This window comes from Phaenicophaeus curvirostris, chromosome 2, assembly GCF_032191515.1.
Source record: "Phaenicophaeus curvirostris isolate KB17595 chromosome 2, BPBGC_Pcur_1.0, whole genome shotgun sequence".
Taxonomy (NCBI): domain Eukaryota; kingdom Metazoa; phylum Chordata; class Aves; order Cuculiformes; family Cuculidae; genus Phaenicophaeus; species Phaenicophaeus curvirostris.
The window spans coordinates 63,322,129-63,348,709 of record NC_091393.1 but is presented as its reverse complement, the minus strand read 5'-3'; the positions used below and the strand labels follow the sequence as shown (position 1 = coordinate 63,348,709).

Sequence of the window (26,581 nt, the reverse complement as noted above, 5' to 3'; positions counted from 1 at the left end):
CTTAATCGGAGCTTGGCCTAGACTTATTGATATTTATAAAAAGCAGTTGCTATGTCTGTGACATTTAGAACAAATCAAAGAGTTTCCACATGTGAAACTTCCCCAGATACCCATCTTTATTTGCATCTTTGTGTGAGCACAAAGTGAGTTGATTTCTTTGCCTGTAGGATTCTAAAATTGTCTGCCATCAAATCACCTGCCCAGCAGTCTCCTGTGCTGATCCATCTTTTGTTGAAGGCGAATGCTGTCCAGTTTGCTCTCACTGTGAGTATTTATCCAAAGAGAATGGTACTCTTCAGAAATATTAAAAATCACTACTAGTGTGTTGGAGAGGCCAAACCAAGAGATTGAGGCAGGTAAGCTCAAATAAGACACATATATGTGTACAAAGACAATCCATTCTAGAGATAAGGTGTTCTTCCTCCTCATGCAAATACACATCACGCAGGGAAGTTCTTGAAGATCTAGGAGTCTTATCTGGCGTAACCTCTCATTACATTAGGCCATAATTCCCTGACTTCAGTGGCAGCTTGGGAAAGCAAAGTTAGAAAAAGAGAGATCTAAAGGACAAAGCATATTTTCTGCAGAAAGAGAGAAGTGAAAATCTTCTGAATTGGATAATAGAATGACTTTCAATTCTAACCAGTTTTTTGTACCTTTTCCTCTGCAGCTGATGACAGTGAGGAAGGGTGGTCACCATGGTCAGACTGGACAAAGTGCTCAGTTACTTGTGGCTCTGGGACTCAGATGCGAGGAAGGTCATGTGATGTCACCAGGAGTGCTTGTACAGGCCCACACATTCAGACAAGGATGTGCAGCTTTAAGAAATGTGACCATCGCAGTAAGTAATAAAATTGCTTCCTTTTTTAAGAGATTCTTTGAACTTCTCTAAGCAAAACCAGACTTAATCGCGATTTCCTATGAACATTCACTCATCAGAACATTATGTATTTGAACACTCATATTTCATAGAATCCTAGAAACTTACAGTCATAGAATGGCTTGGATTAGAAGACACCTTAAAGATCATCTAGTTCCAACCCTCCTGCCATGGGCAGGGACACATTTCACTAGATCAGATTACTCAGTGTCATCCAACCTGGCCTTGAACACCTCCAGGGATGAAGTACCTATGACTTCTCTGGGCAACCCAGTCCAATGCCTTGCCACCCTTGCAGTAAAAAATTTCTTCCTAATATCTCATACAAATCTCCTCTCTTTCATCTTAGTACTGTTATCCCTCATCCTATCACTACACTCCCTATTACAGAGTCCCTCCCCATCTTTCTTGTAGGCCCCTTTTAAGGACTGAAAAGCTGCTATAAAGTAGCTGTCATTAGATTCTTTAGCATCTTCCCGTTTCAAATATTTATCCTTTTCCTGACATTTTAATAGGTATGTGCATTCCATGCTCAGCTCTGTTAAACAGAAAGTTGGTGGGTGATCTTTTCTTTAACATTATGAACTGAAGTCTCTTATTTGGCATCAATCTGGGACAACACTCAGTTCATAGTCATGATACATGGGATCACATTTTGATCTGCTATTTATTCATGACTATTCAACCATTCCATTAGCTTAGTAGTTTTTAGGAATAGAGTAATCATAGAAGACTTCCGTGAAATATCAAGCTGCTTTTATACTTAAGGCACTTAGATGGATCATACTCTGTCTCCATAACTGTAGACAATACTATTGTAATTTCTCTATCCAAGCTACTTTAGTACCTAAGCTGAAGCTCCTTTATGTCCAAATGTGCATTTTAAACAAGTGTTTGTTTCATTGGAACAAGTTTATTTTTCAATAAAATGTCTAACATCCATGTTAGTTATGTTGGTCACTGAAATTCTTAAGGAAGCTATACTTGAATGTCTGAGCTGACATGCTAGGCTTTGTAAGTGACAGCGGTAGGGAAGATGGGCTTATTAGGAGTTTGTATTGTTGCTGCAAGTGGGCTATTTTCTTCAGTTTTGTTCTTTTCTCTGGCAGTACGTCAAGATGGTGGCTGGAGTCACTGGTCTCCTTGGTCTTCTTGTTCAGTTACCTGTGGAGTAGGAAATATCACCCGCATCCGCCTCTGCAATTCCCCTATCCCCCAGATGGGTGGGAAAAACTGTGTGGGAAATGGGCGTGAAACAGAGAAGTGTGAGAAGGTTCCATGTCCAGGTATGTCTGTTGGTCCCGAATCCAAGGTGGTGCAATAATATTCCAGCTGAATTTCTTCTCTCTATTCAGATCACATACAGCGAATTTCTATGGTGGAATATATAATTTGTAGCTTAGGGGTGAAATAATACACAAGGGTGTTTTTAAAAAGAAGACAACAATGAAGTTGGTGGCTTTGTAAACCTCCTAAGTTATAATTTATCTTTAAACATTAGAAGTGTGAGAAACTTTCATTTTATAACTTAGTGATCTTTCTCTGCATATCAAAATGATAAACACTTTTTATGTAAAAGGAAGCTGATACTACACGTGTTAGGAATAGACGTATGGTCTCCCAGTAGCCAGGTTTCTTTGAAAGTATGCATACATGTATTACACATATTCGACACATTTAATTGTTATTATAGTTCTTTCTTCCTCATCAACGCTTTTTAACCTTGTTAAAGACCATTCATTCTACTCACTTTCACGTAATTTTCCCTCACTTTTTTACCTTTGTGTATCTTTCTTCAATCCTTCCTCTGTTCAGCCTTTCCTTTCTACTTATGGGATATGACCTTGAAACTGATGTAAAACTTCTAACCCAATAGCTACACACAATTAATCTCCTTTTTTTGTTGACCTATGCATTGTATTTTTTTGCAGTACCAAGAACAAACACAGAATTTATTTCAAAGATATTTGTATTCAGGACTAATGGCAATGGGATCAGTAGAGTTGCACCATTATAAAATACGCAGAAGAATCATTGAAATAAGTTGCTTGTACTGAGTCAAGCAATATTATTGAAGATGCACTGATGAATGCCAAACAAGAATAATGGCTGCAACCTTACTGAATGTACTGTTGCCATAAAACAAAGCCATTGACATCAGGTTTGGCTTAGCAGACATTTGTGTCCTGTGGCCACACCCTGCTTTCTGTACAAAATGAAAACTTAGTAGGGAGCTTTAAAGGCAGTGTACTTGTTCTGATCAACTTAAATGGAAACACATCATACCAGTAGGCACAGCATGGTGTCTTGAACTATTGGCCAAAAAATGCCTATAAAGCAGTTGTGTTTTAATTTGTTTGTTTGTTTTGGATATGTCAGTGTAAGGCTTTGACAGCCTCTTTCTCTGTGCATAGTGACAAACTGCCTCCAGTCAGGCATCTGAAGAAAGGGTTGTTGTTATTGACACCAGAAATCATACCCAGTATGTTGCCTGTGATGGTCTTCTCCTCTCTTCTACATATCTTAGTGAATGGCCAGTGGGGTCCTTGGTCTCCGTGGTCTGCCTGTACCGTTACCTGTGGAGGAGGAATTCGTGAAAGGTCTCGCCTCTGTAACAGTCCAGAGCCACAGTATGGAGGAAAGCCGTGTGTAGGAGATACCAGGCAACATGATATGTGCAATAAGAAGGATTGCCCAATTGGTTGGTATTTAGTCATTCTTTATTTAGTCTGAATAATTATTATTGCTGTTACTTCTTTAACTGATAGTTACAACTTGACACTACCAAAATCTATGAATTATACCTTTATTCAGGACAGCACACTTAACTATTTTTGTGCTGTTTAGATCTGTAGGATTTTGTATATATTCTTAAAATGGTATTCTCCTGGGCAAGGATACAATTTTCAGACTTCAATATGCTGTAGTGTATTCAACTGGATGTAGCAATCTCAAATATTTTTAATCAATATTATATTAAATGCATTTAATAACACTAATTCTAAGTGGTTTTATGAGTCTGCTGCATCAGATGTGATTTAAGATACTGAACAGAGAATACCTGTTTCCTAAATGAAGTGTTACATGCCTTTTATGCTCTTAAATTAATTTGCACTTTAATGTGTCTTTTCCAGATGGGTGTTTATCAAATCCTTGCTTTCCTGGAGCAGAATGCAATAGTTACCCAGATGGGTCTTGGTCATGTGGGCCCTGCCCAGCAGGTTACCTCGGCAATGGTACTGTCTGTGAGGATCTTGATGAGGTATTGACTTTGTTTCCATTAACATCAGGAAATCACTGTGAAGTTTTCATTATCTGGGAACTACATAGCCGTCTTATTGGTTTCTTTCTTTTCCTACAGTGTATAGCTGTGTCAGATGTTTGCTTTAAGGTGAATCAGGTCCATCGCTGTGTAAACACAAATCCGGGTTTCCACTGCTTGCCATGTCCTCCACGCTATAAAGGAAGCCAGCCTTATGGGGTAGGGCTGGAAGTTGCCAAGATGGAGAAGCAAGTAAGTGATGTTGAAGAGAATTTGATGGGTTGAAACCGAGTAATTCTCACCTGAATATATCTGTGAATTGAAAGCATGTGGCAAACTTGGCTATCAAACAAAGATCACCTGGAACAGATAGCTGCTGTTCCAGGGCATTTTTGGTTTGAGTGACAAAATGCTGGATTCGAGGTTGGTTTTTTTAAAGGTTTTATTTTCTCTAGGCATCTTCACAGTTGCACCAAATGAGTGTAAAATGCCATGAGCAAGCATTTCCCTGCTTTACACTCCCTTCTCTCAGGTGTATATACCTGCTCTGGGGACTGGAAACTTAAGAATCAGGATCAATCTTTCCATAAATATAATGCAGTTTATGTGGTTGTCATCGGACATATGTCTGGAATTTTCACTCTCTAAATTCTACTTGGCCAACACCTATCAGTGAAGGACAGAAAGAAGTGGAAGGAATATTGAAGACTACAGTTTGATACACAAAAGTGTTAAAATGCTGTCATGGGATGCCTTTTCTTTGTTGCTCTTGAAACAACGTATGGTTAGCTCAACATATGAAGTCTAAATATAAAACATCTGTGTAAGATTCTCAGACATGGTCAATTAAAATAAGCAAAGTGATAAAAAAGAACAGAAACTTACTTGGAGAAAATGTGAGAATTTGTTAGTCTTTCTTCGATTTAAGAAAACAAGATAGACCATGCATTCTGACAGGCAGAATGCTAAAGGAAAGAGGTGAATACAGTCTACTTTCTGTTGCAGTCAATGTCTGTGGATTAATGACATCTGGAAAAAGGCAGGTAGAGTTCTGAAAATGTTAATTGCTTTAACTGACTTTTGAATAATGTCCAGTATTTCCTGTGGTTTGTTTTACTTATTTCCATTGCAAGTGTTGTCTGGAGTTGTGAGCTGACAGAACAATATGGCCTACTAACCGCAATTAAAAGCAAGTTTCTGTCTTTAGGCATCTAAATGACTGGCTTGACTTTTACAAAGTTGAGGCATACACAGCTGACTGTAAATATCATCGTGTTTCAGTGAGTATGCTCTCTCTGTTGCAGGTTTGTGAACCTGAAAATCCATGCAAGGACAAGACACACAGCTGCCATAAGTCTGCAGAGTGCATCTATCTGGGCCATTTCAGTGATCCCATGTACAAATGTGAATGTCGGACAGGTTATGCTGGCGATGGACGCATCTGTGGTGAGGATTCAGATTTGGATGGCTGGCCTAATAATAACTTGGTCTGTGCTGCTAATGCAACATATCATTGCGTGAAGGTAAGTGGAAAGGATTGGTAAGAATGCCATTTTTTCTCTCTTTCTTCCTAAATATTCCTAACCCATTTCATCATCAAGCTGGTGGCTACTTTCATTAAGCTTTGACTGTTACAGCATGCTCATTTTCTAGGAGATGCCATGAAATGTGTATTCACTTAACACTAGATCCAGTTAGGGAATTTGAAAATGAAATCCAGAGTCCTCTGCTCTGGATTTCTTCCAACTTAGAATACACAGAAATTTAGAATGCTTGTGAACAGAGTTAGCACACCGAGCAGGAGCTGCCAAAAATGTGGCTATGGAGCACACAGCTAGTGAGAACTAAACAGGAATCTTTGGGTAAGTATGAAATCATACCTGCAAGGTTTGTAACAAGACGCAGAGCCACATGAGGTCTACAGTTCCAAATCCTTTACTGAATTACCATTTCCTTTTAAAGAGTTAAGGAGGTCACACTTTCTGAAAACTAGATTCGTGGCCTGACATAATTTTTGGCGATGGAAACCCAAGAGAGGAATGAATGAGTAATTAGAGAGAGGAGTTATCTTTATCGCAGAAGCTCAGTGGGAGAGGATGGGAGATCAAGCCTCTCTTACCCTTCAGAGATGTGGACTCCCAGCTGCCACCTGCCCAAGAGGAATGACCAGTTTGCCACCATTGGCTCTAGACCTGGCAGGGGAGTGTTCTCCACGCTTGCTGCTTCAGGCGTGCCATCATAGTGAAAAATGAAGCATTACCTCACCAAGAAGAAAATAAACATAAGGGAGCCTAAAAATGATGCTATGCTGGTGTAGGAGTGGGTGCCCAGCATATGTTCCTCAGGGCATTCTGAGCTCACCTGAAGCACACTATAGGTTCTCCTTCGTTGCATGGCCTGAGATTCCTTCCAGTGGAAATTGATCAAAAACAGTGACCATGCTTGGATGCCTCATCCTGATGGAGTTACACTGCTGAAAGTGTTCCAAGTCCACCAGTTTAACAATGGCCTAAATAGCCAAGGGACGCACCCTCTCACAGATAACTCCCTGGATCCCAGTTCTGGGTGGTGGCCTCACTGATGGTTTAATGACAGGTGCAATACAGAGGGGCATACACTGTTTCCAGTAGCAAATTAAGCAACTGGGATGAAATGAGCTCTATCTGAGCAGGAGACATAAGCAAATGCACAGTTTTAAATGCCCACGGGACCACTGACAACACTGGCTTACCCACTTGCTTTCAATAGAGCAGGTGCTCAAGTATTTTGCTGAATTACTTGTGGCTACAAGGTCAATACTTTCTCTCCTGAGGTCTGGGGATTCTTTTGCCCCCAGACCTGAAATATTTTGGTTTCTCCTTCTCCATGTTAAAGTGATCTTCCTCTAAACTGTCACAAAGTTCTAGCATAGTAACTTCAGATTTACTAATAAAGAATGAACTGCAAAAGTTACTGACTTCTAGACCACTAGAGTGGTTAAAAAAACCCCAAACAAGTATGGGTAAGAGACTAGGAAAGTTTGAAATCAAGCTGTTTGAGATAATCAGAAGTCACTCAGGTGTAATCTAGTTGAAGCTGAGAATCTCGTCTTTATCAGCAGAAGAGTTTCAAATATTGATGGAAATATGAGCCTTAAACACTGAACTTCCTCACCGTAGCTGATATCTGTTCATTGTGGATCCAGCCAATTCAGCATATATTCTTTTTCAGTTCCTGTCATCCAAACATGCAAAATGTTGATTCAAGATATAATATAAATGATTAGTTTTCATTGAAACACCAACATGCTGAATCCCTTCAGAAGGAAACTGCTTTCAAAGGTTGATTCATGGTTTCTATAATACATGCGTTGATCAAATAGATGCAAGTACTTAATTTATGGGGAAAAATACACAAAAACCCTTAAAAATATTGGATGTTTTCAGATCCTTATGTTCATTATACAATATCCTAGTTGGGAAGCCAAAGCTTCTTTTTTTGAACCTGATAATAGCTGAAAATTAACAAAGTCTAAACAAAGCTAATTGAATAAAGCGAGTAGTTGTAAATAATAATGAAAATTAAATCTTAGCCATACCTTCTAAAGAACATAGCATTTTTTTCCTTAAGAAAAGCCTTGAGTCACTTTTATAGTGCACTGATAGGATTGATCCCATCTACTTTACTATCTCTTTTTGCAAAGTTTGTAGGAACTTTCTGCCTATGAGGTTTCCACCGTACTACTGGATTTATATGAAATTGGACTCAGATCTATAGAGCAAACAGACAGACATGGATACAAACATATAGACACAAGCATATAAAGTGATTGCACAAGCTTTGAGGAATTTCGTTCATTTGTTTCATTTTCAATTTTTTTAATTTTTTTTTATCACTGGTAAGCAATGCTGAGTTGCACAGTCTAGGCTGTTCACAGGTAGTTGGTAAAATTTTTACCTGATTTTAGTATTTTTAAAAAGTTAGAAGTTTGTCAAACTATTTAACTTCTTGGTTTTTCAGCATAACCTAAGACTTGTTAAGTTAAAATAATTATTCTTTACAAATCTGTGATAGAAAATAGGTACATTTGCTTTTTATTTTCAAAGCCATGGGAGTTCAGAGGTATTGTATTGCAGAACAGTACAAGGACTTTTCCCAAAACCCTTTCTTTTAGTGTCCCCCTTCATTGCTGTGTACTACTTCATTCCACTAACTTTCCATATAAGCAGCTGTTTCTGAAGGCCGTCTCCTGGCTGGTATCTTTATTATCTGGCAACCAAACCTGGTCATTTTATATATAGGTTTCAAATATACTAAATGAGTTGTCTGTAAGAAGTTGATGTAAGAGTGCATGTGTGTGCGTGTGGTACTTTGTTCTCTTGTAGGTAGTTTCATCTGAAATGTATGGGAAACATCCCTTTAACAGAAGGAGAGATGGAAAATAAAATTATTTGCAGCTGCATTTCACTTACTTTACAATATGAAAACAGGAGATGAACTACTAACTTTGGCAGCAACACACACAGGCACTTTAGAAAGTACTTGTGACTGACTGTTCTTGTTTTATAGTCTCTGGTGTACCAGATCTACTCTTCTGCCCAGGCAAGTCGTTCTGACAAAATGTAAACATAATGTATTGATTATTTCTTTTGGCCAGGATAACTGCCCCCTTCTGCCTAACTCTGGCCAAGAAGACTTCGATAAAGATGGCAAAGGAGATGCCTGTGATGAGGATGATGACAATGATGGTGTCGAAGATGACAAAGTAAGATGCACTTCTATGTCTTCAGTACATTTGAGCTAAACATCTGGTTTTAAGGAAAACCATTACAGTAGATGAGAGCTTTATTGTTCACAGCTGCAGCTGAGTTACTCTGCACTGCCTTCTCTGCATGTCTGGTGCAATGTAAAGCTGTACTGGGTCAAAGGAGAGTAGCTTGGTGCAGGGCCAGGGAACCCAGACCTGCATTATGTTCTTCATATCAGTTCTGGGTTCATTTGTGTGCATGAAAATAGTTTAATAAAAAGTGATACTGATGTTTTTTTATTTTGCAATGGCAGAATGATAAGTCCATTGTACTTGAAAAGCTGATAAATATTAAATCTGAGGTATGTTAGAAACAAGTCATGATGAATAATGATAATTATAAATGCAGCCAGCGTCAAGTGGAAATGATGGGTGAAAGTACTTAGTCTGATTCAGACTTTGTTCCTTTAGATCTTCCTAGAAGACTGACATTAGTTTACCTGCAAATCCTAAAGATTGGCAGCTAAGCTAAACCTGTTGTCCCTCTACATTCATCACAAGGACAGAGGCACCTCCACACTGGGTTTCACCTTGCCTTTTCTGAATCTATTTAGGAAGAGTGAATTTGTTTTGGGAATTTACTGTTTCTCTTTGTCCGCCTTCAGAGGTTTGTGGAGCTGCTACTTGGTGTATTTTGAAGCCTAAAGAGTTATTTGATAAAATTATATGATTTAGTAAAGATAATTGAAAAGTTGTAGCCAGAAGTTCAGTTTTATGAGCAGTATAAAATTTTGACTTGCCTCTATATCTTGTCCTGGAGTATATAAAATGTATTTCTGAGTAATTTAAAATGTTGGGCTAAAAAAATTATTTCCTATTAAATGTTTTTTTGCTTTAGCAGTGAAAAAGTAGTTTAAAGATGTTTTCCAAAAGACCTTCCTTCAGATTCCAGGATGCTGATGCAGTCCTCACTCCCTTTGGTTTGATTTCATTCTTCTTTGCTTACCACACTGAGTACCACACTGACATGATGAATGACTATGCAAAAGTCCATTTGTATCTAAAGGATACATGAAACATAAAAGTTGTTGTTCTGGCAGACTTTAAAAACTGAAACGAAATTTTCAAAATTCCACTAAAAGGAATTGCTGCAGGAAAAAAAATACTTTGAGTCAATGGGAGTATTTAATTTTAATTTTCCTTCTTGAAACTTTTTACTTTTATTATAATATGCAATATAACACAACCCACAAAGAAGACAATCCTTGTTTAAATTGAAAACCCAAAATATATGGCTTAAAAGTAGAATAATGATGTCAGTTTGTTCCAATAAACTTGGAGCAACAATTCTATTTTTTTTTCCAGAAGATATAATATGCAGCTGAAGTTGGCCCAATTTTACAACAGATTCTGACTTTTTTAAAAAAAACCAACATAATACACTTTCGTTGAAATATCTGAATGCAGATCCAAGTACAGAGCCTGTAGTGAGATATGGAACAAATTTCACATACTTCATACAAATTCCCAAAACCAGACAGTCAGCCAGACTGTGCAGATGCCATTCCATTAGCACCAAGATCTTCTGTGTAGGTACCGCTCACCCATTTTAAAAATAATGGATTCATGTTTTTATTATTGACCTCTTTCCAAGATGAACAGGAAGAGTTACTACTTCCTAGTATACTCTTATGAGTTGTGATTTGTATTCTGAAATCTTCTATTTCTTTTTACTAGGACAATTGCCCTCTTCTGTTCAACCCTCGTCAGTTTGATTATGACAAGGATGAAGTTGGTGATCGTTGTGATAATTGCCCCTATGTGCACAACCCTGCTCAGATCGATACAGATAATAATGGGGAGGGTGACTCGTGTGCTGTGGATATTGATGGAGATGGTATGTTTTCAGTTTTGAGAATTAAGTGCTGTTCCACAAGTACACTTTGCTTTATGTCCAGTAAGATGGGCTACCCGCTTTTATCCATGGAATAAGATGGGGTCTAGCTGCTCAAAAAATGCAGGGGAAGAAACAGGAGATTGAGATGAATCTGCTCCATGTAGTATAGTTGTCCACAAAGTCCCTAAATGACTACAATGGATATTATTGAAAAATGATTAACAGAAAGTCTTTTATCAATGCAATCATAAAAAATTTTTTCCTTTATCTGCATTCCAAAATAATCAGAGTTTAATAAAACACTTCTGTTGACTTTTTTTTTTCCTTTCTAGGGAGAGAAAAGCACATCACAAAATCTGTGCAGTCACGACTGTATCTGTAGGAAATTAATCTGCTTCTCTATGAAAGTACTGTTAAGCAAAAAGTAATCAAAATACACATTAATTGTGTGTCTTAAAATATTATTAAAGGTGTTTATGTCATATACCAGTATATGCATATATGACCTACATTTGATCAGAATAAAGGAGAGAGAAAATCACTTAAAATGTCTTTCAAAAATCATATCCTGTAGCATTTCAAATTTATGAGAATGCAGAAGTATTAGAGGCATAAGAAATCTAGTTTTGGATTTCCTTGAGTGACTTCTTAAACTTTTGGATGCTTATTGAACTTGAACTTGTGAACATTTTGAAGTCCTCTCATAAGGTTCTTAGTAGTACTCATGAGTCTTGCATTTGAAGAAAATGTAGGAGAGGGCACTTATGTCCCTTCCGGACAGCTATGCCAACGTATCTTAATTTTATTTCTTTTCAAAGCATTATAGTTTTAAAGGAGATTAGCAGTTGTATAATAAAGTTTCCTGATGGGAAACAGTTTCTTTTGAAAGTTGCATGCTGTCCAATAAATGATGCACATGTTCTGGTAAAATGAAATTATTTAGTGCTGAGGCAGCTGAACATTAATGCAGTTGTTCCTATACAAAACCCTTCAGAAATTACACCATGTTATTGCTGTGTATTCTATGCTATTCCTTAGAGTGTCTTGGGAGAAAATCCAAATCAAATTCTTTAAAAAGAGAAATACCCTGCCTCTTTGTCTTTATTCTATGAAAAAGGGATAAATACTTGAGACATAATCAGCCCTTACTCTAGCAAATTCCCTTAATATAATACATGTAGCAAGAAAAATGGAACTTATACTGTAATATTTTCTAACATAAGTCTTTTCACTATTTTATGATGTAGCAGTAATGTTGTATCAACCAGAAGGCCTATGAACCCATTGAAAGCCTGGTTTCTTTCCTGATGACTATTGCAGTCTATGACTGTTTGTGCTGGATTTTCTATTGTTCTTATTTCTTCAATCTTTTGTTCTTTTTTTTCCTCATAGACATTTTTAATGAACGAGATAATTGTCCTTACGTTTATAACACAGACCAGAGTGATACAGATGGTGATGGAGTTGGTGATCAGTGTGATAACTGTCCACTGATGCATAATCCAGACCAGGTAAATGTTAGATTCAGTTTTGTTAATTGTAGTGTCGGAACAAGGGCAGAGAAAAGAACATGTGAATTGCTATCAATTACTTTTTGCTGCATAGCTGAAGATGTGGGTCTGTATTACTCATTTTCACATATCAGGTTGTAACATCTCTTTGTATCAGATGAAAGGAGTGGTGATGCTTTTAATCCATCTTCAGTCCTTTGAACTGCTTTATTCCCCTGTGGCAAGTGCATACATCCTCAGGGCTGTGTTTGTTATGCATGAGTTTGTTGCTCCATGTGCAGATAAGTAATATCAAGCATACAGAAGCCAACAAAGAGTGTTGCCAGGACCGACACTCCCCCGTGATCTCTAGAATGAGAGCAATGAAGATCATGACCAAAGTTCTGCCTTTGGGAATGTCTTCAGGACTAGATTTTATGGTCTGATAGCAGAATAAGTAGCCATACTAGTTTGAAATTACATTTCTGCTTTAAACACAGTTGTCATCATGATATCACCTGTTCCCAGAGAAGTCCTTGAGGAAGACTTGAGAAATTAAGTACCAGCCTATCTGTACTTCTGAGTTTAGTAACAATAACAGATAAACTTTTAAATTATTTTTTTTGGGTAGACTGATGCAGATAATGACCTTGTTGGAGACCAGTGTGACAACAATGAGGACATAGATGAAGATGGCCACCAGAACAATCAAGATAACTGCCCTTATATACCCAATGCTAACCAGGCTGACCATGATAAAGATGGTAAAGGAGATGCCTGTGATCCTGATGATGACAATGATGGTATACCAGATGACAGGGACAATTGTCGCCTCAGATACAACCCTGAGCAGGAGGACTCTGATGGTAAGAACAATGTTATGTGAATTTCATTTAGTTCTTAGGATCCAGTTATAATCTTAAAATATTAATATCTGATGAAGAGGAAGACTGAGTTGCTTTTGACATTTGAGACTCCATGGAATTCAATGGAGCTGAATTGGCCAGTTTGGTGCAGGTTAAGAGCATCAGGAATCCTCTTTGACAGGAGCTCAAACATGTACATTCTAGTTTATAGAAGAACATCTTTAAGAAACTTAAAAAGATAAAATCAGATTTTTTTTTAATATTTCTGATTTTAACTTTATATTGAAATATAAAAAATCAGGAAAATATTTCAATAAGCTTGAATTTCAGTTGTCTTAAAAGTGAAAAATGAGCTGCTTTGCTTTCAAAATAAGTTGTCTTCTGAAAATTAAAATGAAGGGAAATATGTTTTACTGCTCTGTTTTATTTTAAAAAACAGGCTATTTCTCCAGGTTTTTAATTTTTTAATTTTTTTAATTTTTTTTAATTCTTGTTAATTTTTAGTTATTTTTGTAGAAAAGGTTTCTGAGCAGCTTTTCTCAAATTTCTTGTATAGAATCATAGAATTGTTTGGGCGGGAAGGGACTTTAAAGATTATCTAGTTCTAACCCCCCTGCCATGGGCAGGGACACCTCCCACTAGACCAGGCTGCCCAATGCCCCATCCAACCTGGCCTTGAACACTTTCAGAGAGGGGTCATTCACAACTTTAAATGTGTCTTGATGATGTACATGTCACAGTTTAAGAAATGGATACATAAGTGTTCTTTTCTCCAGTTCTGTGGTAAGATGTTTCTGGCCACTGTCAAACAGTCCTTCTTTATGTTTGATGGTATCTCAACAAGGAAAATGTGATAGTTTCACAGTCATAAATATAGTTTTGTAAATATCTATATGATCCTTTGAAAGCCACTGTAATATGTCTGAGTAATGGCCATTGCAGTAAATGCAGGTGAGCAATTTTCGGTCTTGAGCTATAAAGCTTGCTGGAGTTACTCCATAGTTATGTTGATGAAATTGAAAGCAGAATTTAGTACCTACACAATATGGTTTTATGTGCATTTAGAAAGATAAACTCTTGAGCGTTGACTGATTTCCTGGTAAGACAGCTGCTTGCATTAGGAAATTTCTGGTTGATAGCCAGTAGCACTTCTGAAATTACTTAACCTTTCAGTCCAGTTGTGTATCGGGAATATCTTTGTACTTCCAGTCTTTGCATTTCCAGTCCCTGGAATAGCATTTGAATTTCAGAAATATTCCAGCATGAGAGTGCCCCCAAGTTGGGGTTGTTAGTTATCATCAGCTATTACCTGGATCTTGCAAGGGAGACTACATTTGTGTATGGAGTAAGTATTCACAAAAAGAGTAAATTTAAAGTTTAGCCAGCTCGTTGCTGTCATTGGTGGCAGGTCCAACAGACTTCTTGCAAGAGCAATAAATAAGGCTAAAAGATGCTCACATGCTCTTGAAGATGTGAGCTATAGCAGATAAACATGAGACCCTGGAGACAGATGTTGGACACGGCTGGGTAAACAAACTCTTTCTACTTTCCCTTGACAGGGAATCAGTGTTGTCAGTAGCAGCTCAGTACCAAATGAATATCAGCAGGACTTTCAGTGAATAACTAGATTCTCCTGTGACTCAAGAATTACCTAAAGGGAATAAAACTGGAAAATCATTCTCTTTTTTCAATAAGTACTAAGTCAAACAAGTGCAGGAGCACGCAGCTGGTCAGAATTAGGAGTTCTCTGTGGCTTATTGCCTGGGTGGAAAATGGGACCATTTTGCTGTATATCTGAGATATTAGATGCTTCATCTCTCTCTGACTCCTTTTTCTTTAGCAGTTTCCTAAAACTTATTCTGCTTTCTCTCTGAAAGCTTCATACTTGAATAATACTGTGCTTGTTAGACATAGTAATATAACTTTCCATTTGTTTGTGAAGCATCTAATAGTAGGTCAATAATGAATGAATGGGATTGTTGCTACTCCCTTTTGTGTTGATTCCCGTATTTTTAGAGCAGTCACAAATGCTTAAAGTAAAAAAAGCAGATGGTCAGCAATGTGAGGGTAGAAACAAATTAGCTGGCAGTTCTGTGTTTGCATTCATGCCCAGGGTAATATCCAGTTGTGCCTGTTGTAAAAGTCAGAGCCATTTGTGAATTTATTTCTATACTTGTCTAGCTAAGTTTTTCTACTATATTTTCAAGTCTTTGTGCTATTTTGTGCTGCTGAATAACAGGGCTATTGGCAATGAGATTTTTTTTTACATGCCTCCTTACACCACCTGCTTCCACTAATATTACAGGTAAATTAAGAAAAGAAAAAGAAAATTAAATACTGAGCATAGTAAGTGTTGAGCAGCAGCACAACTGTAGCTGAGAAGTATGGATGTATTTTTAGGTTCTCTAAAAGACTTCTTGTTATCCATATAATAAAACTTAATATTTACATTACTGCAAGGCTGATCACATCAGATACAGTGCTTATTTCTGTATTTTTTATAAGATGCATTGTTCTACCCACAAGTGAAAGGGTGACTGAGCATGCATGCGTATTTTACTGCAATGCTGTCCCCAGTTTCTTTTGAAATAGGTGTGACATTTCTGCAATCTGGAGCACTGTCGGTGGATTGTTGCAGAAGTAATCTTGAGACAAACATAACTGAGTCTGAAAAAAATATCTTCAATTGTATAAAAAAATTTAGTAATGTGGAGGAAGATTAAGATTTTAACACTATTGTTTGAATTAGTTTATATTGCATGTATTAAAATGTGTCATTGTATCCACATCTGGGACAAATCAAACTGAAAATGTAATACAAGCATCAGTGAATTACATCAACAGAGAAAACTTCCAACTTTTCCCACCCCAATTGTAAAGCAGTATATAGAATGAGGCCAGACTGATCACTGCCATAAACCAGGACAATTCTGTTAACAATGGGTTTGGCCCTGATCTAAGTTGATAACTTCTTCCAGTAATTGCCAGCAACATTTTAAATGGACTTTCTGAGAGTGAAGCTTTCTTTGGAGTAATTTTGAACATTCTTTGAGAAACAAGAGAATAATATACTCATATATATAATAAATTTCTTCCATAAGTGGGAGAGCTGTTAGGAAAGCTGGATAAATTGCTAACAATTGCATTTGCTTATTCACGTTCCTTACAGGTGATGGCAGAGGTGATATTTGCAAAGATGACTTTGACAATGACAATGTCCCGGATATTTATGATGTATGCCCTGAAAACAATGCCATCAGTGAAACTGATTTCAGAAAGTTCCAGATGGTCCCCCTGGACCCCAAGGGAACAGCTCAGATTGATCCCAATTGGGTTATTCGCCACCAAGGCAAGGAACTTGTGCAGACTGCCAACTCTGATCCTGGAATAGCTGTAGGTAAGTACCAGATGGCAGCCTTCATCTTTGGAAAAGTAACCAGTGATGTGGTAATAAAGAAAGGGGGAAAAAAACATAGACAAACACATCTGTTTGGTGCTGCAAGCTTTGGACTGACACACAGGGACTGTGTATATGCCCAAACTAAAAACAACTCAATGTTCCTTGTCTTTGTTGACTGTTCATCTCATCACTGACTGTAACACACAAATAACCCAGTTGAAGAACTTGATGTAAGTATAGTGCCTTCTGTCTTTAACGCCTCTTGTAAACAGTTTTTTCCTTTCCTTTTCCTCCAAGCAATAGGTAGGCAAGTGTAATTATCTCCTCTCCTACAGACACAGAAAAAGATAGTTTACAACTCCTGTCAAAACTTAGGATAGAACTGAGGCTGTTGGGTGTGAGTGGCCAGACCCATCATTGTAACTTGGTCTCTTTTGTCCTCTCCCAGGCTATGATGAATTCAGCTCTGTTGACTTCAGTGGGACATTCTATGTTAACACAGACCGTGATGATGACTATGCTGGCTTTGTGTTTGGCTACCAGTCCAGCAGTCGATTTTATGTTCTGATGTGGAAGCAGGTCACTCAGACCTACTGGGAGGACAAACCAACCAGGGCTTATGGCTATTCTGGTGTGTCACTCAAAGTCGTGAATTCGACAACTGGTGCTGGTGAGCACTTGAGAAATGCTCTCTGGCACACAGGAAACACCCCTGGACAGGTGAGAGATTTAGAACTTCAGGCCAACAATGCATGGCTAATATTTGAAAAAGAAGAAAAGTGTCTTGAAAATAATCTTTTTTCACACCTCAATGTTTGCAGATGTTTATCAGCTTTTCTTCAATTCTCGTAGTACTAGTGTCAATAATAATATTTGCATTGTGTTTCAAAGTATTAATTACATGTATAAAAAATCATGAATGAAAAAAATTACATGTATAAAAGGGAAGATGTGGTCTAGTCTAAACAAAAAAGAAGTGAGAGGTCTTAGTTATCCACAAATCCTTTTGACCTCTGTATTGGCACTTGTTTCTTCAGCATTCCAGATAGTTTGAATTATACAGAGTTTAATGTTCAGTAACCAGTGACAGCCAAAGAACAAAGAAATGTAAACAAAGAAGGAAAACCTGCTGCTGTTTCAAATAAGGCCCAGGCATGGAAGAAACTTGTGCCTTTTGGAAATGAAATTAATGGGGCTTTGCATGTGGATAGAAAAATTCCACACTTTGGGGCTCCTTGCAGTAATGAGACCTTGACTGAATGTGAAAGATTTCAAGGAGCAGGCCACAAGCAGTAACATCTGTGCAAGTGGCAGTCCCTTTCCTTCAGTGGAACCACTCATACAGAAAGCAGAAGTAGCACTGGCTCTGGCAGCAAGGATGTATGTGTAAAAACAGGGACACGACTTCCTGAAGGGAACCAGGTTTGATGCTGTAATGGTCTTCAGTGACTCCAAACATGAAACTACAGATGAGTAACTGATCAGCAATATAAGACAGAAATTTTCATTACTCAGTCTATAAAGGAAGTTTGCTGATCATACCATCAGATGTTAAACACTATTTTCAGTTTCATGCTCTGCAGCAAGTAAGGTACAGTTATTGAAGCACAGTCTGTTTCTAATATGGCATTTGTATTCCTACTGTAGGTGCGTACTTTGTGGCATGATCCCAAGAACATTGGCTGGAAAGATTATACTGCTTACAGGTGGCATTTGATTCACAGGCCTAAAACAGGATTAATAAAGTAAGAAATGTTTCTGGACTTTCATGTTTTCTATTAGGAAATCTTTTGTCTCTGTTAATACAAGAGCTATGTTATCAGTTTCTCTGATAGTTCTGATAATGATGATAACTGTGTGACAGTTCATTCTGCTACTTTGGGAACATTTTGTTATCTTTAGAATAAGTTATTTTCTTTTTCAGATGTATTTAATTTAGACTGGGTGGTTCAATATTTACATCAGCTAAATATTCTTAAATCAAATAATTCTCTTTCAATAGCTCTTCTGCAAAGGGACCATAAATTCCTAGGCAAAACTCAAGGCAAGATTAGAAAATGAGATTCTTCCCCAGCCTGTGGAATTTGAATGAATGAAATTAATTAAAAACATAAGAATTGCCACAGGGAAGTAGGCCAACAGCCTGTCTCCTTCAGCATCCTGTCTCCAACAGTGGCTTGTACAGGATACTGTAGAAGTGGCCATGAGCATAGCTGTAATGCACAGAAGGAGCTATGGCATATGACTTTCTTTAGAGCCCAGATGTTTATCTGATGTTCCAAGGAATGCGCATTAACTGTCCATTTCAATTTTATCTTCTTCTAACTACTGTAACCATAAAGGATGTTTTTCATGGGACAGAGTCTGACATCTTAAGGTCTTGTTTGTGTTTATGAGCAGAGGAGTTTCAATTGGCTGTGAAAGACAAAGTTAGATAGACTAAGTTATCTGTTTCTTGGAAAGAAGAGTTTCTTCAAACATCACAATGTTGCAGTGCAAACCATTGACTGATATGGATCAAAAGGAAACTTGAATTTTTCATTTATGTTGCTCTTACCTCTATCTTCTTTTACAGTATCTATTTAGTGTCAGACAAAGCATGTTTCAGCTGGTATCCTATTAGATTAATCCAATGTGACAAATTCTGTGGTCCGAGTCATTATATTTCCTCATTCTTAAGCTTGTATTTATAAAATAAATAAATGAAATCAATTATTTATGAAGCCATTTTATTTCTGCAGAAAGAGCAATTCAGTATTAAGATGATTAGAGCCATGTAATTTTTTAGATTTAATGCATAATTTAAGCTCTTCTTATGTGGTTTTGGTTCTTGAAATTTAGAGAATTACCTTAAATAGGGTTACATGAACATGGAAACCTGTCATTCCTTTTTTTCTGTTCTTTTTACCATACATTAAACACTGTTTTTAGGAAGCAGTTTCATATTCATCTTTGGGTACTTTTTAGAAAACACAACACTTCATGAAGAGCAAGTGTTGGACATGCTTTTCTGCCTAAGCACAAATCTATCCCTAACCCTTGAGTTACAGGAAGTTTCTCAAGAGCATTCATCATGTGAAGCCATTATGCTTTGTATAACTAATGTATTGTCAGGTGAAGTAATATAATCCCTTCTTCTGGAGACTGCTTTAATTAACAGACTATGAAGTCACTTCTCATTTGGCCCAAAGTCTATTTTAAGAGAGACTGATAGCTTAAGAACCTAGACGGTCTCAGGGTCTCCAATGAGAAGTGGAGAATCCAAGTTCAAGGAACTGCAGTCTCTCTGACAGAGAAGGAGAATTAAGAGATGCCTTTAGAGGTTTTTAGGCTCCAGGGTGGATGCCTGATACACTACCAAAAAAAACCCCAACAAATCCTGAACAACAAACCAAACTAAAAAAAAGCAGCCCCAAGTTCTCCAGCTTTTCCAATTTATTATTAATCTAGCTATTTGTGTCCAAATCCTTCTAGCTTTCATTAATCTCTCAGAATAAATGAAACTGAAATTCAGCATGTCTCCAATTAATGTATTGTTTGACTATAAAGGGATGGTTCTTCCAATTTGTGATGTTGGCCCTTGCACCTAAACATAAATAAATCAGCCATTTGTACAGCTGTAAGGACAATTTTTGTAAGTGATGTGGCGACGTATTGTGCTAAACTCTGAGTTCACAGAGACAGGGGCTTATCAATGAATGCTAGTACATGCCACAGTTCATTCCAGGAGACATAACTGTTCTAAATAAAGAATTGGGAAATCTTTTGCAGATGGTGTGCATAAAATTACTTACGGAACAGCTCCACTGCTGCTGATTAATGTGTTATGGCTGCCAGCCAGATAGGCGTGAGGCAGAGATAAGAAATTATTCTTGCAATGAATCTGGGTGTCTTGTTAAAATTAATTCTGTTTCAGTTCTTGGGACATTGTACTAGCCCTTAGCACTGGACAATTTAATTTAATTTAAATTATGTTATTCTTTACAGAGTTTTAGTCTATGAAGGCAAACAAGTCATGGTGGATTCTGGACCGATCTATGATACAACCTTTGCTGGTGGACGATTAGGTCTTTTTGTCTTCTCTCAAGAAATGGTCTATTTCTCTGACCTCAAATATGAATGCAGAGGTTAGTTACAGAAAATGTCTGGAAAATCCTGCAGCCTTTGATAACCTGTGGAACAAGCATGAAATAAGGAAATGAAAAGTATCCTTTAGTTACTGAAAGCAATGTGTAATATCGTAGGGTGTATTAAACCTTGATTTGTTGAAATACCATGAGTGCCCTTTGCCCCTGTTGTAATGTAACTTTGAATAACAAAACTCAGATGTTTAATACTACCCACCTGGAAAACATGAGATGGAAATCTCTGGTTTTCCACTTTCCTTTGTAGTCTATTTCAGTGTGTCCTGCAGGCATAGCACTACTTCTAGATCACCCCTCTTGAAAGAGACAATGAGCAGAGCTGATAATTTAATGAGCATGTCTGCCTATAGTGCCTTGTCCAAAATGTTTTGAAATACAGAAAATACTTTCCTAGGTTTTCTTGTATATGATGCTTTATATACATTTAGATACATAGGTGCACATACACGTGCGTGGGCCTATTGATATAAGCAGATACCTACTTTTATGTAAATGTCCTTACGTTTGTAGGAAAATGCACAATAGGAAACATTGAGTTGCATCCTTATACTGTATCATAATCGAACTCTGTTCTTGACTTCCTAACCAAACAAAGTAACCACAATTAATTTTTTTTTTTTTCCCCCATTTCTTTCAGATGCTTGAGCAATGGTTGCTGCATTACCGGCAAAGTACTGTAAATGCTATGCAACCTAGACACCTCAGTACATTCTGGTACTCCCAGTTTCTATTGTTTTGTACCTCCTATCCTCTGTCCTTGTGCTCCACTCACCAGGTACCACCCTGCTGCTAGGGGTGCCTCAGCCACCCCTCTACCCAAGTGCCTTTTCACATCAGGACTAATGAAACCTAAATGTGAGCGTCCAACCCACCACTGAAGCAAAAGCAGATTGATATATTAGAACACTTTTGTACAGTGAAAACTTAAGAAAATATGTTTGTTTATTTGTCTTTTTCAAGGAATGACATTTACATATGAAAATGTAATTACTTCTTGTATTTATATATATATGGAAAGAAAGAAGGGGGGTGATGATTATCAGTCATTATCTTTAAGTGAGGAAAAATGTGCTTGAATAACTTTTTAGGTGTATGGGTGGTACTTCCTTGCTTTGATCAGGGCTGGACTTCAGCAACACAAAGCCTCTGGGTCTAATTTTAGCAAAGTGATGGAGGGCCATGCCAACAGTATCTATATTGCAATTACCTTTGAATAATAAAGTAAAGGTCATATATGAACATTTCTTGATCCAAAAAGATGTTCTTTAGCTGAGGAGGATGCTCTTAATAACACCCATTAACACTGCAGCTGATAGAAACATCAAATTTGCAAATTAAAGCATTGTCTAGTAGAGACTTAATTCAGGCCAAACAGAATTGAACTAGAAACTCCCATGTGAAAGGGAAGAGTGATGCATTTAAAACATCAAAGCTATAACTATTGTCTGACTTTAAAAAAAAAATATTTCCAGTTGTTCTGTTTACATCGTATTTTGCATTTCCTCATAATAAAGATTATACCAGGACTACGTGGAGCAAAATGAACCTGAACCAGTTTCCCACCTCTGCTGCAAAAAAGCACTTTGACATCCTGAATCCTGATGTGGGTTTTTGAGAAGGTGGCAAAGCCACTGTTAATTAACTTGGTAACATATGAATTTAAGGTTCCATTTATAAATATTTTGTTAGTATTTATTATTATTATCACACTGAGCTACCTTCTCTGATAATTTATTTTGAAGCATGTCATATAATGCATCAGTAATCCATCCACAAATAATGGTATTTTAAAGCTATTTTTAAAAGCATATGACAATGTATAGGTATTGTCAAAGCATAGTATACGATTAAGTGTTGTTTCATGGGTTATATTCATGTATGTTTTAAAGTTAAATAAATAATAATAAGGAATTTATAAATGGAACCTTAATATATATGCAGTTACCCTAATTTTGATATTTTGTATTGTTACCTCTGTCTGCTGTATATAGAACTTCTTAAATAATGTTGAATGGATACCAGTGTTTATTCTAGTCAGATACAACAGTTACTCAGATATACAATAATATAAACATGTTTAACATTTTTTTATTTTGCTTAAGTTGTATGAGCTTTGTTCACAAGAAGAACACACGCTGGTGTAATTTTACTCGTGGATGGGTTTACTGATGGAATAATACAGTACCTCTGTCTTCTTTTAGGGCACAGTAAGCTAAACTTTGAATCAACTTTTTCTCCCTTGAAATAGTTTTTTTGCTATATTCATTAGAAAGAAACCCACAGTTGCTGGCTTTATTGCACATTTTATAGTGTTCATATTATCAAATATTTTTTTGGGTTTTTGTTTCAATTTTGTTTTGTTTCAATTTCATTTTTGATTTTTTTTTCTCAAATCCTCATCATGAGTTTTTTTAATGTTTCAGTTTCTTACTTTTGGCATTTCAAATTGTATCCCCAAGTCCCAAGCAGAAGGGAGGGTGACCTCATTAATAATTGTGATGGCTGTGTGGTTTTTGTTTTGTCAGAGAAAGACATCAGCGTGGGGATGAGATGTTAATACTTGGACTGTATCATAATTTTCCTATTCTATGTAAATTATTTATGATGTTTCATTTCTTTTTCATTTTTCCTTGCAAATGTGTGTGAGAGAGAGTGAGATCAATGAAATTCTTTTTGTTTTGCCAAAGATTGTAAATAATTATTTATTTGTTTACGTGGACGGAATTTATCATTTCACGTCCTGATTCATTTAGTCAGATCCTCATTTATATATATATATAAAGAAATTAACGATAGGAAATAAACTGTAAAAAGATTTTATAAACAAAATTCTCTTTACCTTTTTCATGGTTAAAATATTCCTTTAAAGAAAATATTCCATTCCCCAAAGCCCACAGTTAAATAAACCTCTTGCCTTGTTATAATCCTGTTCATTTCAAGCAAACCAGCAAATTGGTTGCTTGGTTACAAATCACTGACTGTCTTCTAAGGTTGAAAACAGCAGCTTTCCTAGTCTTTGTGGCAGGACAATATTCCCCATGAAGTCTTTATCTGGCAAAGTCTCCCAAGTTTTATTTATGGCATTGCAACTGAGAAATTTTGGTCCTACTTCTCTTTTTTTGCTGGACTCATACACACATTCTCTGTATTGTGTCTTAGCCAATGTGTTTGAAAAAATATACTTTGTATTCTCTAGCTGCTTCTGCTGTGAGTCCCATCTGAGTCACTGGGATTTGCTGGTGAGTGAAGATTGCCTTCCTACCAGAGAATTTCAGGGACAAGTGAATCATCACTAACCAACCAGAATAAAATACAAGAAAAAATTTTAGCATGAGAGACTGGCATGGGTATGAACTACTCCGAGGCAGGCGAGTTTGAAATGGCTCAGGAAAAATTGAGAACGCCCAGCATGCCAAAATGCCAATTTTGAGATGTGAACTCATGTCGTATTCTCTTATAAATATCTCATCTATTCACTTTCCTTGTCCTTACAAATATGCCAATATTCACTGTCCTTGGCGTCTGGTTTCAGTGCAAGTACTCAGAATGTTCTATTATACAAGGAAGCCATATAGTCTTCAGCACAATATTTGATGAATCCTTTAAAATAATGCAAATGTTCAGGCTTGTTGAGAGGTGCTTTTATTTTTATTTTTTCTGTTTAGACTACAAGGGTATCAATGCTTGACATTCTTCAAGCAATAGTGTGATTATGTTCTTTTTGCCTCTGTTCTCAAGAGGCCCATTTAAATCTCTCGTATGGATCTGCAAGAGTTTTGAGCATGAATACTTAGAGATGATTCAAAGGAAAAAAACCCTCCCTTCATGGCAACAAAACAAAACCTGGCAAAATGGACCCAGGAAAATAAAACTACTGGAAACATGTAAAAGCATAACAGCAGCACTTCAGTACTTGTACAGGACCTCTGGGAAAAACATGAGTGTGAAGGAGCAGAAAAGCAAATTTTATGCTACGAATGAGCAGGTTCAAATAAACCAGTGACATCCTCTGACTTCTGTCCATTGTTCTAACTACAGGCTTTTGAAGATATTCAAGAATATTTGGGTAATTTGGGAAAAAATATTTAAAAATCTTGCAGCTTCTGCACTGCTGGTTCCAAGAAAATGTAGGTATGGAAGAAGAAGGTCTGATATCCCTGCAGAGAGGCTGGTTTTCTCACAAGTGGAAGCAGAGTAGAGCAGCTGCTGTTTCTGCCCCTGACACCTGCTTCATGCTAGATAGAATTTGTTTTCATCTTGCTGAACATCAGGATCCTATCTATTAAAACTCAATGATAAATTTCCTCCCTTTTAAAATTCTTTTGATAAGTTTTATTTATATTATTATTTCTGGGACAGCTAAAAACCCAGGAAATACAGAAATCCTGAAACGCCCCTGAAATTAAGTTCTGATGAGGCTTCTTGAGCACTTTCAGAGCATGGTTTCTAATAACTGTTGAACTTGTAGCATTTAAGGACTTGTCTGTTTTAAGAATAACACATTTACCATGGTTTCCTCTAGAAACGAATGAAAAAAATCCACCTAAGTGTTATACCTGTGATTTTAAACATCAGGCAGATGAAATATTAGCATCATGAATTCCAACACGTGTATATTCCTTGCTAGTTAAGCAGCAGGGCAGAAACTGAACAGGTTGTCACAGTCAATAAGCTAAATCCTCATCTAGGTCAGGTCAATGGCAGTTTTGTTGTGGACTTGAGTGATGTCTGGATAAGATTCAAAGTTAAGCTTGTGCTGCAAACTTCATGGAGGAGGAGCTCAAAGGCACAAATGGGAACATCTGTTCTCTAAAGTCATTGGAAAAGTAAATAATTCTGTAATAACTTGGCACTGTCTTGTTCCCAAGGCGGAGAAGACCACCCTTGTAGATCAGGGAGGGGGACATTTAAGCAGAAGAAACCTGGGACTGTTTTAACCAAGGATCCTTCTAATCCATTATCCTGCATCTTGAGAGGTCCCAGTACCAAGGCATAAAACCTTTATTGTTAACAATTTTACATTAGCATGCCTAGAAGGGAAATGTCATTCCTAGCCCCAGCAGTTAATGGGTGGTTTCTGCCTTTATACCTGTATGGCTTATTTTGAACTAATATAATTGCAGATATTCTCATTATTCATACAAATATCTCTGGATTTCCATTCCACTTCTAAACCTATTGAGCGTTCTGGAGGTTGTTTATACATGATTCACAGTATAAACTCCTTTTTATCAGTTTCAGGTGTATTACTATTTAGTTTCATTTCTTTTTTTCTCACAGACTTGGGGAAGGATTGAATAATATATATTTCATGTTAGAAAAAAAAAGTGTTCTGCTTTACTTTTACTATTTGTGTGGATGTGTCTTTAATGAGTTCATGCAGTACATCAAAGGTAGATAAATTTCCTCTGCTTGCTGTAAAGATCATCTGCCATGTTGCAGTTTTGCTTGGGTACAGGATGCTGTCCATGGTTATGGCTCTCTCCAAGCCTGTTTGTCTAGCTTTTGTGTAGACATGTCACATATGTGCATACACACACACACACACACTAAAAAAGGTACATATTTAGCAAAGGATAAGATTCATTCTGTACTTGTCTTGTTCTTGCTTTCCCTAGCCATCTGCTGCTGGCCACAGTTGGAATTAGACAAATGAGATGGACATCATTACCCATTCATCTTTATATTTGTAGAGCTAGATATGAACATGTTTGGTGTTGTTCCTGTAGAAGCAAGTGAATTTCTTTTCAGACATCTGATGACATTTCTGGACTCTTCAACACTGCTAAATGCACCGGTGTCTGGGTGCTAGAGGCATGCATTGCAAACCACACCTCAATCTTAGCAACAGCTGTATTAAGGTAACTTATAACTTTTAGAGATTGGTGTTGGTTTTTTTTTTTTTACATACTCAT

The 26,581-nt window shown here is 37.1% G+C and overlaps 1 protein-coding gene across 1 annotated transcript in view; it reads left to right on the top strand.

The window, feature by feature from the left end:
• The window catches only part of THBS2 (thrombospondin 2), a 33,657-nt gene extending 9,796 nt beyond the window's left edge, over positions 1 to 23,861 (top strand). The window contains exons 7-22 of the mRNA XM_069852263.1: positions 168 to 264; positions 671 to 841; positions 1,990 to 2,166; positions 3,408 to 3,581; positions 4,015 to 4,142; positions 4,242 to 4,394; positions 5,447 to 5,665; positions 8,779 to 8,886; positions 10,606 to 10,765; positions 12,158 to 12,276; positions 12,887 to 13,121; positions 16,291 to 16,518; positions 16,970 to 17,241; positions 18,169 to 18,266; positions 20,509 to 20,648; positions 21,304 to 23,861. Coding sequence (XP_069708364.1) covers positions 168 to 264; positions 671 to 841; positions 1,990 to 2,166; positions 3,408 to 3,581; positions 4,015 to 4,142; positions 4,242 to 4,394; positions 5,447 to 5,665; positions 8,779 to 8,886; positions 10,606 to 10,765; positions 12,158 to 12,276; positions 12,887 to 13,121; positions 16,291 to 16,518; positions 16,970 to 17,241; positions 18,169 to 18,266; positions 20,509 to 20,648; positions 21,304 to 21,311 — 2,487 coding nt within the window. The 3' untranslated portion in view covers positions 21,312 to 23,861. The remainder of the gene's footprint in view (positions 1 to 167; positions 265 to 670; positions 842 to 1,989; positions 2,167 to 3,407; positions 3,582 to 4,014; positions 4,143 to 4,241; positions 4,395 to 5,446; positions 5,666 to 8,778; positions 8,887 to 10,605; positions 10,766 to 12,157; positions 12,277 to 12,886; positions 13,122 to 16,290; positions 16,519 to 16,969; positions 17,242 to 18,168; positions 18,267 to 20,508; positions 20,649 to 21,303) is intronic.
• The last annotated feature ends 2,720 nt before the right edge of the window (positions 23,862 to 26,581 follow it).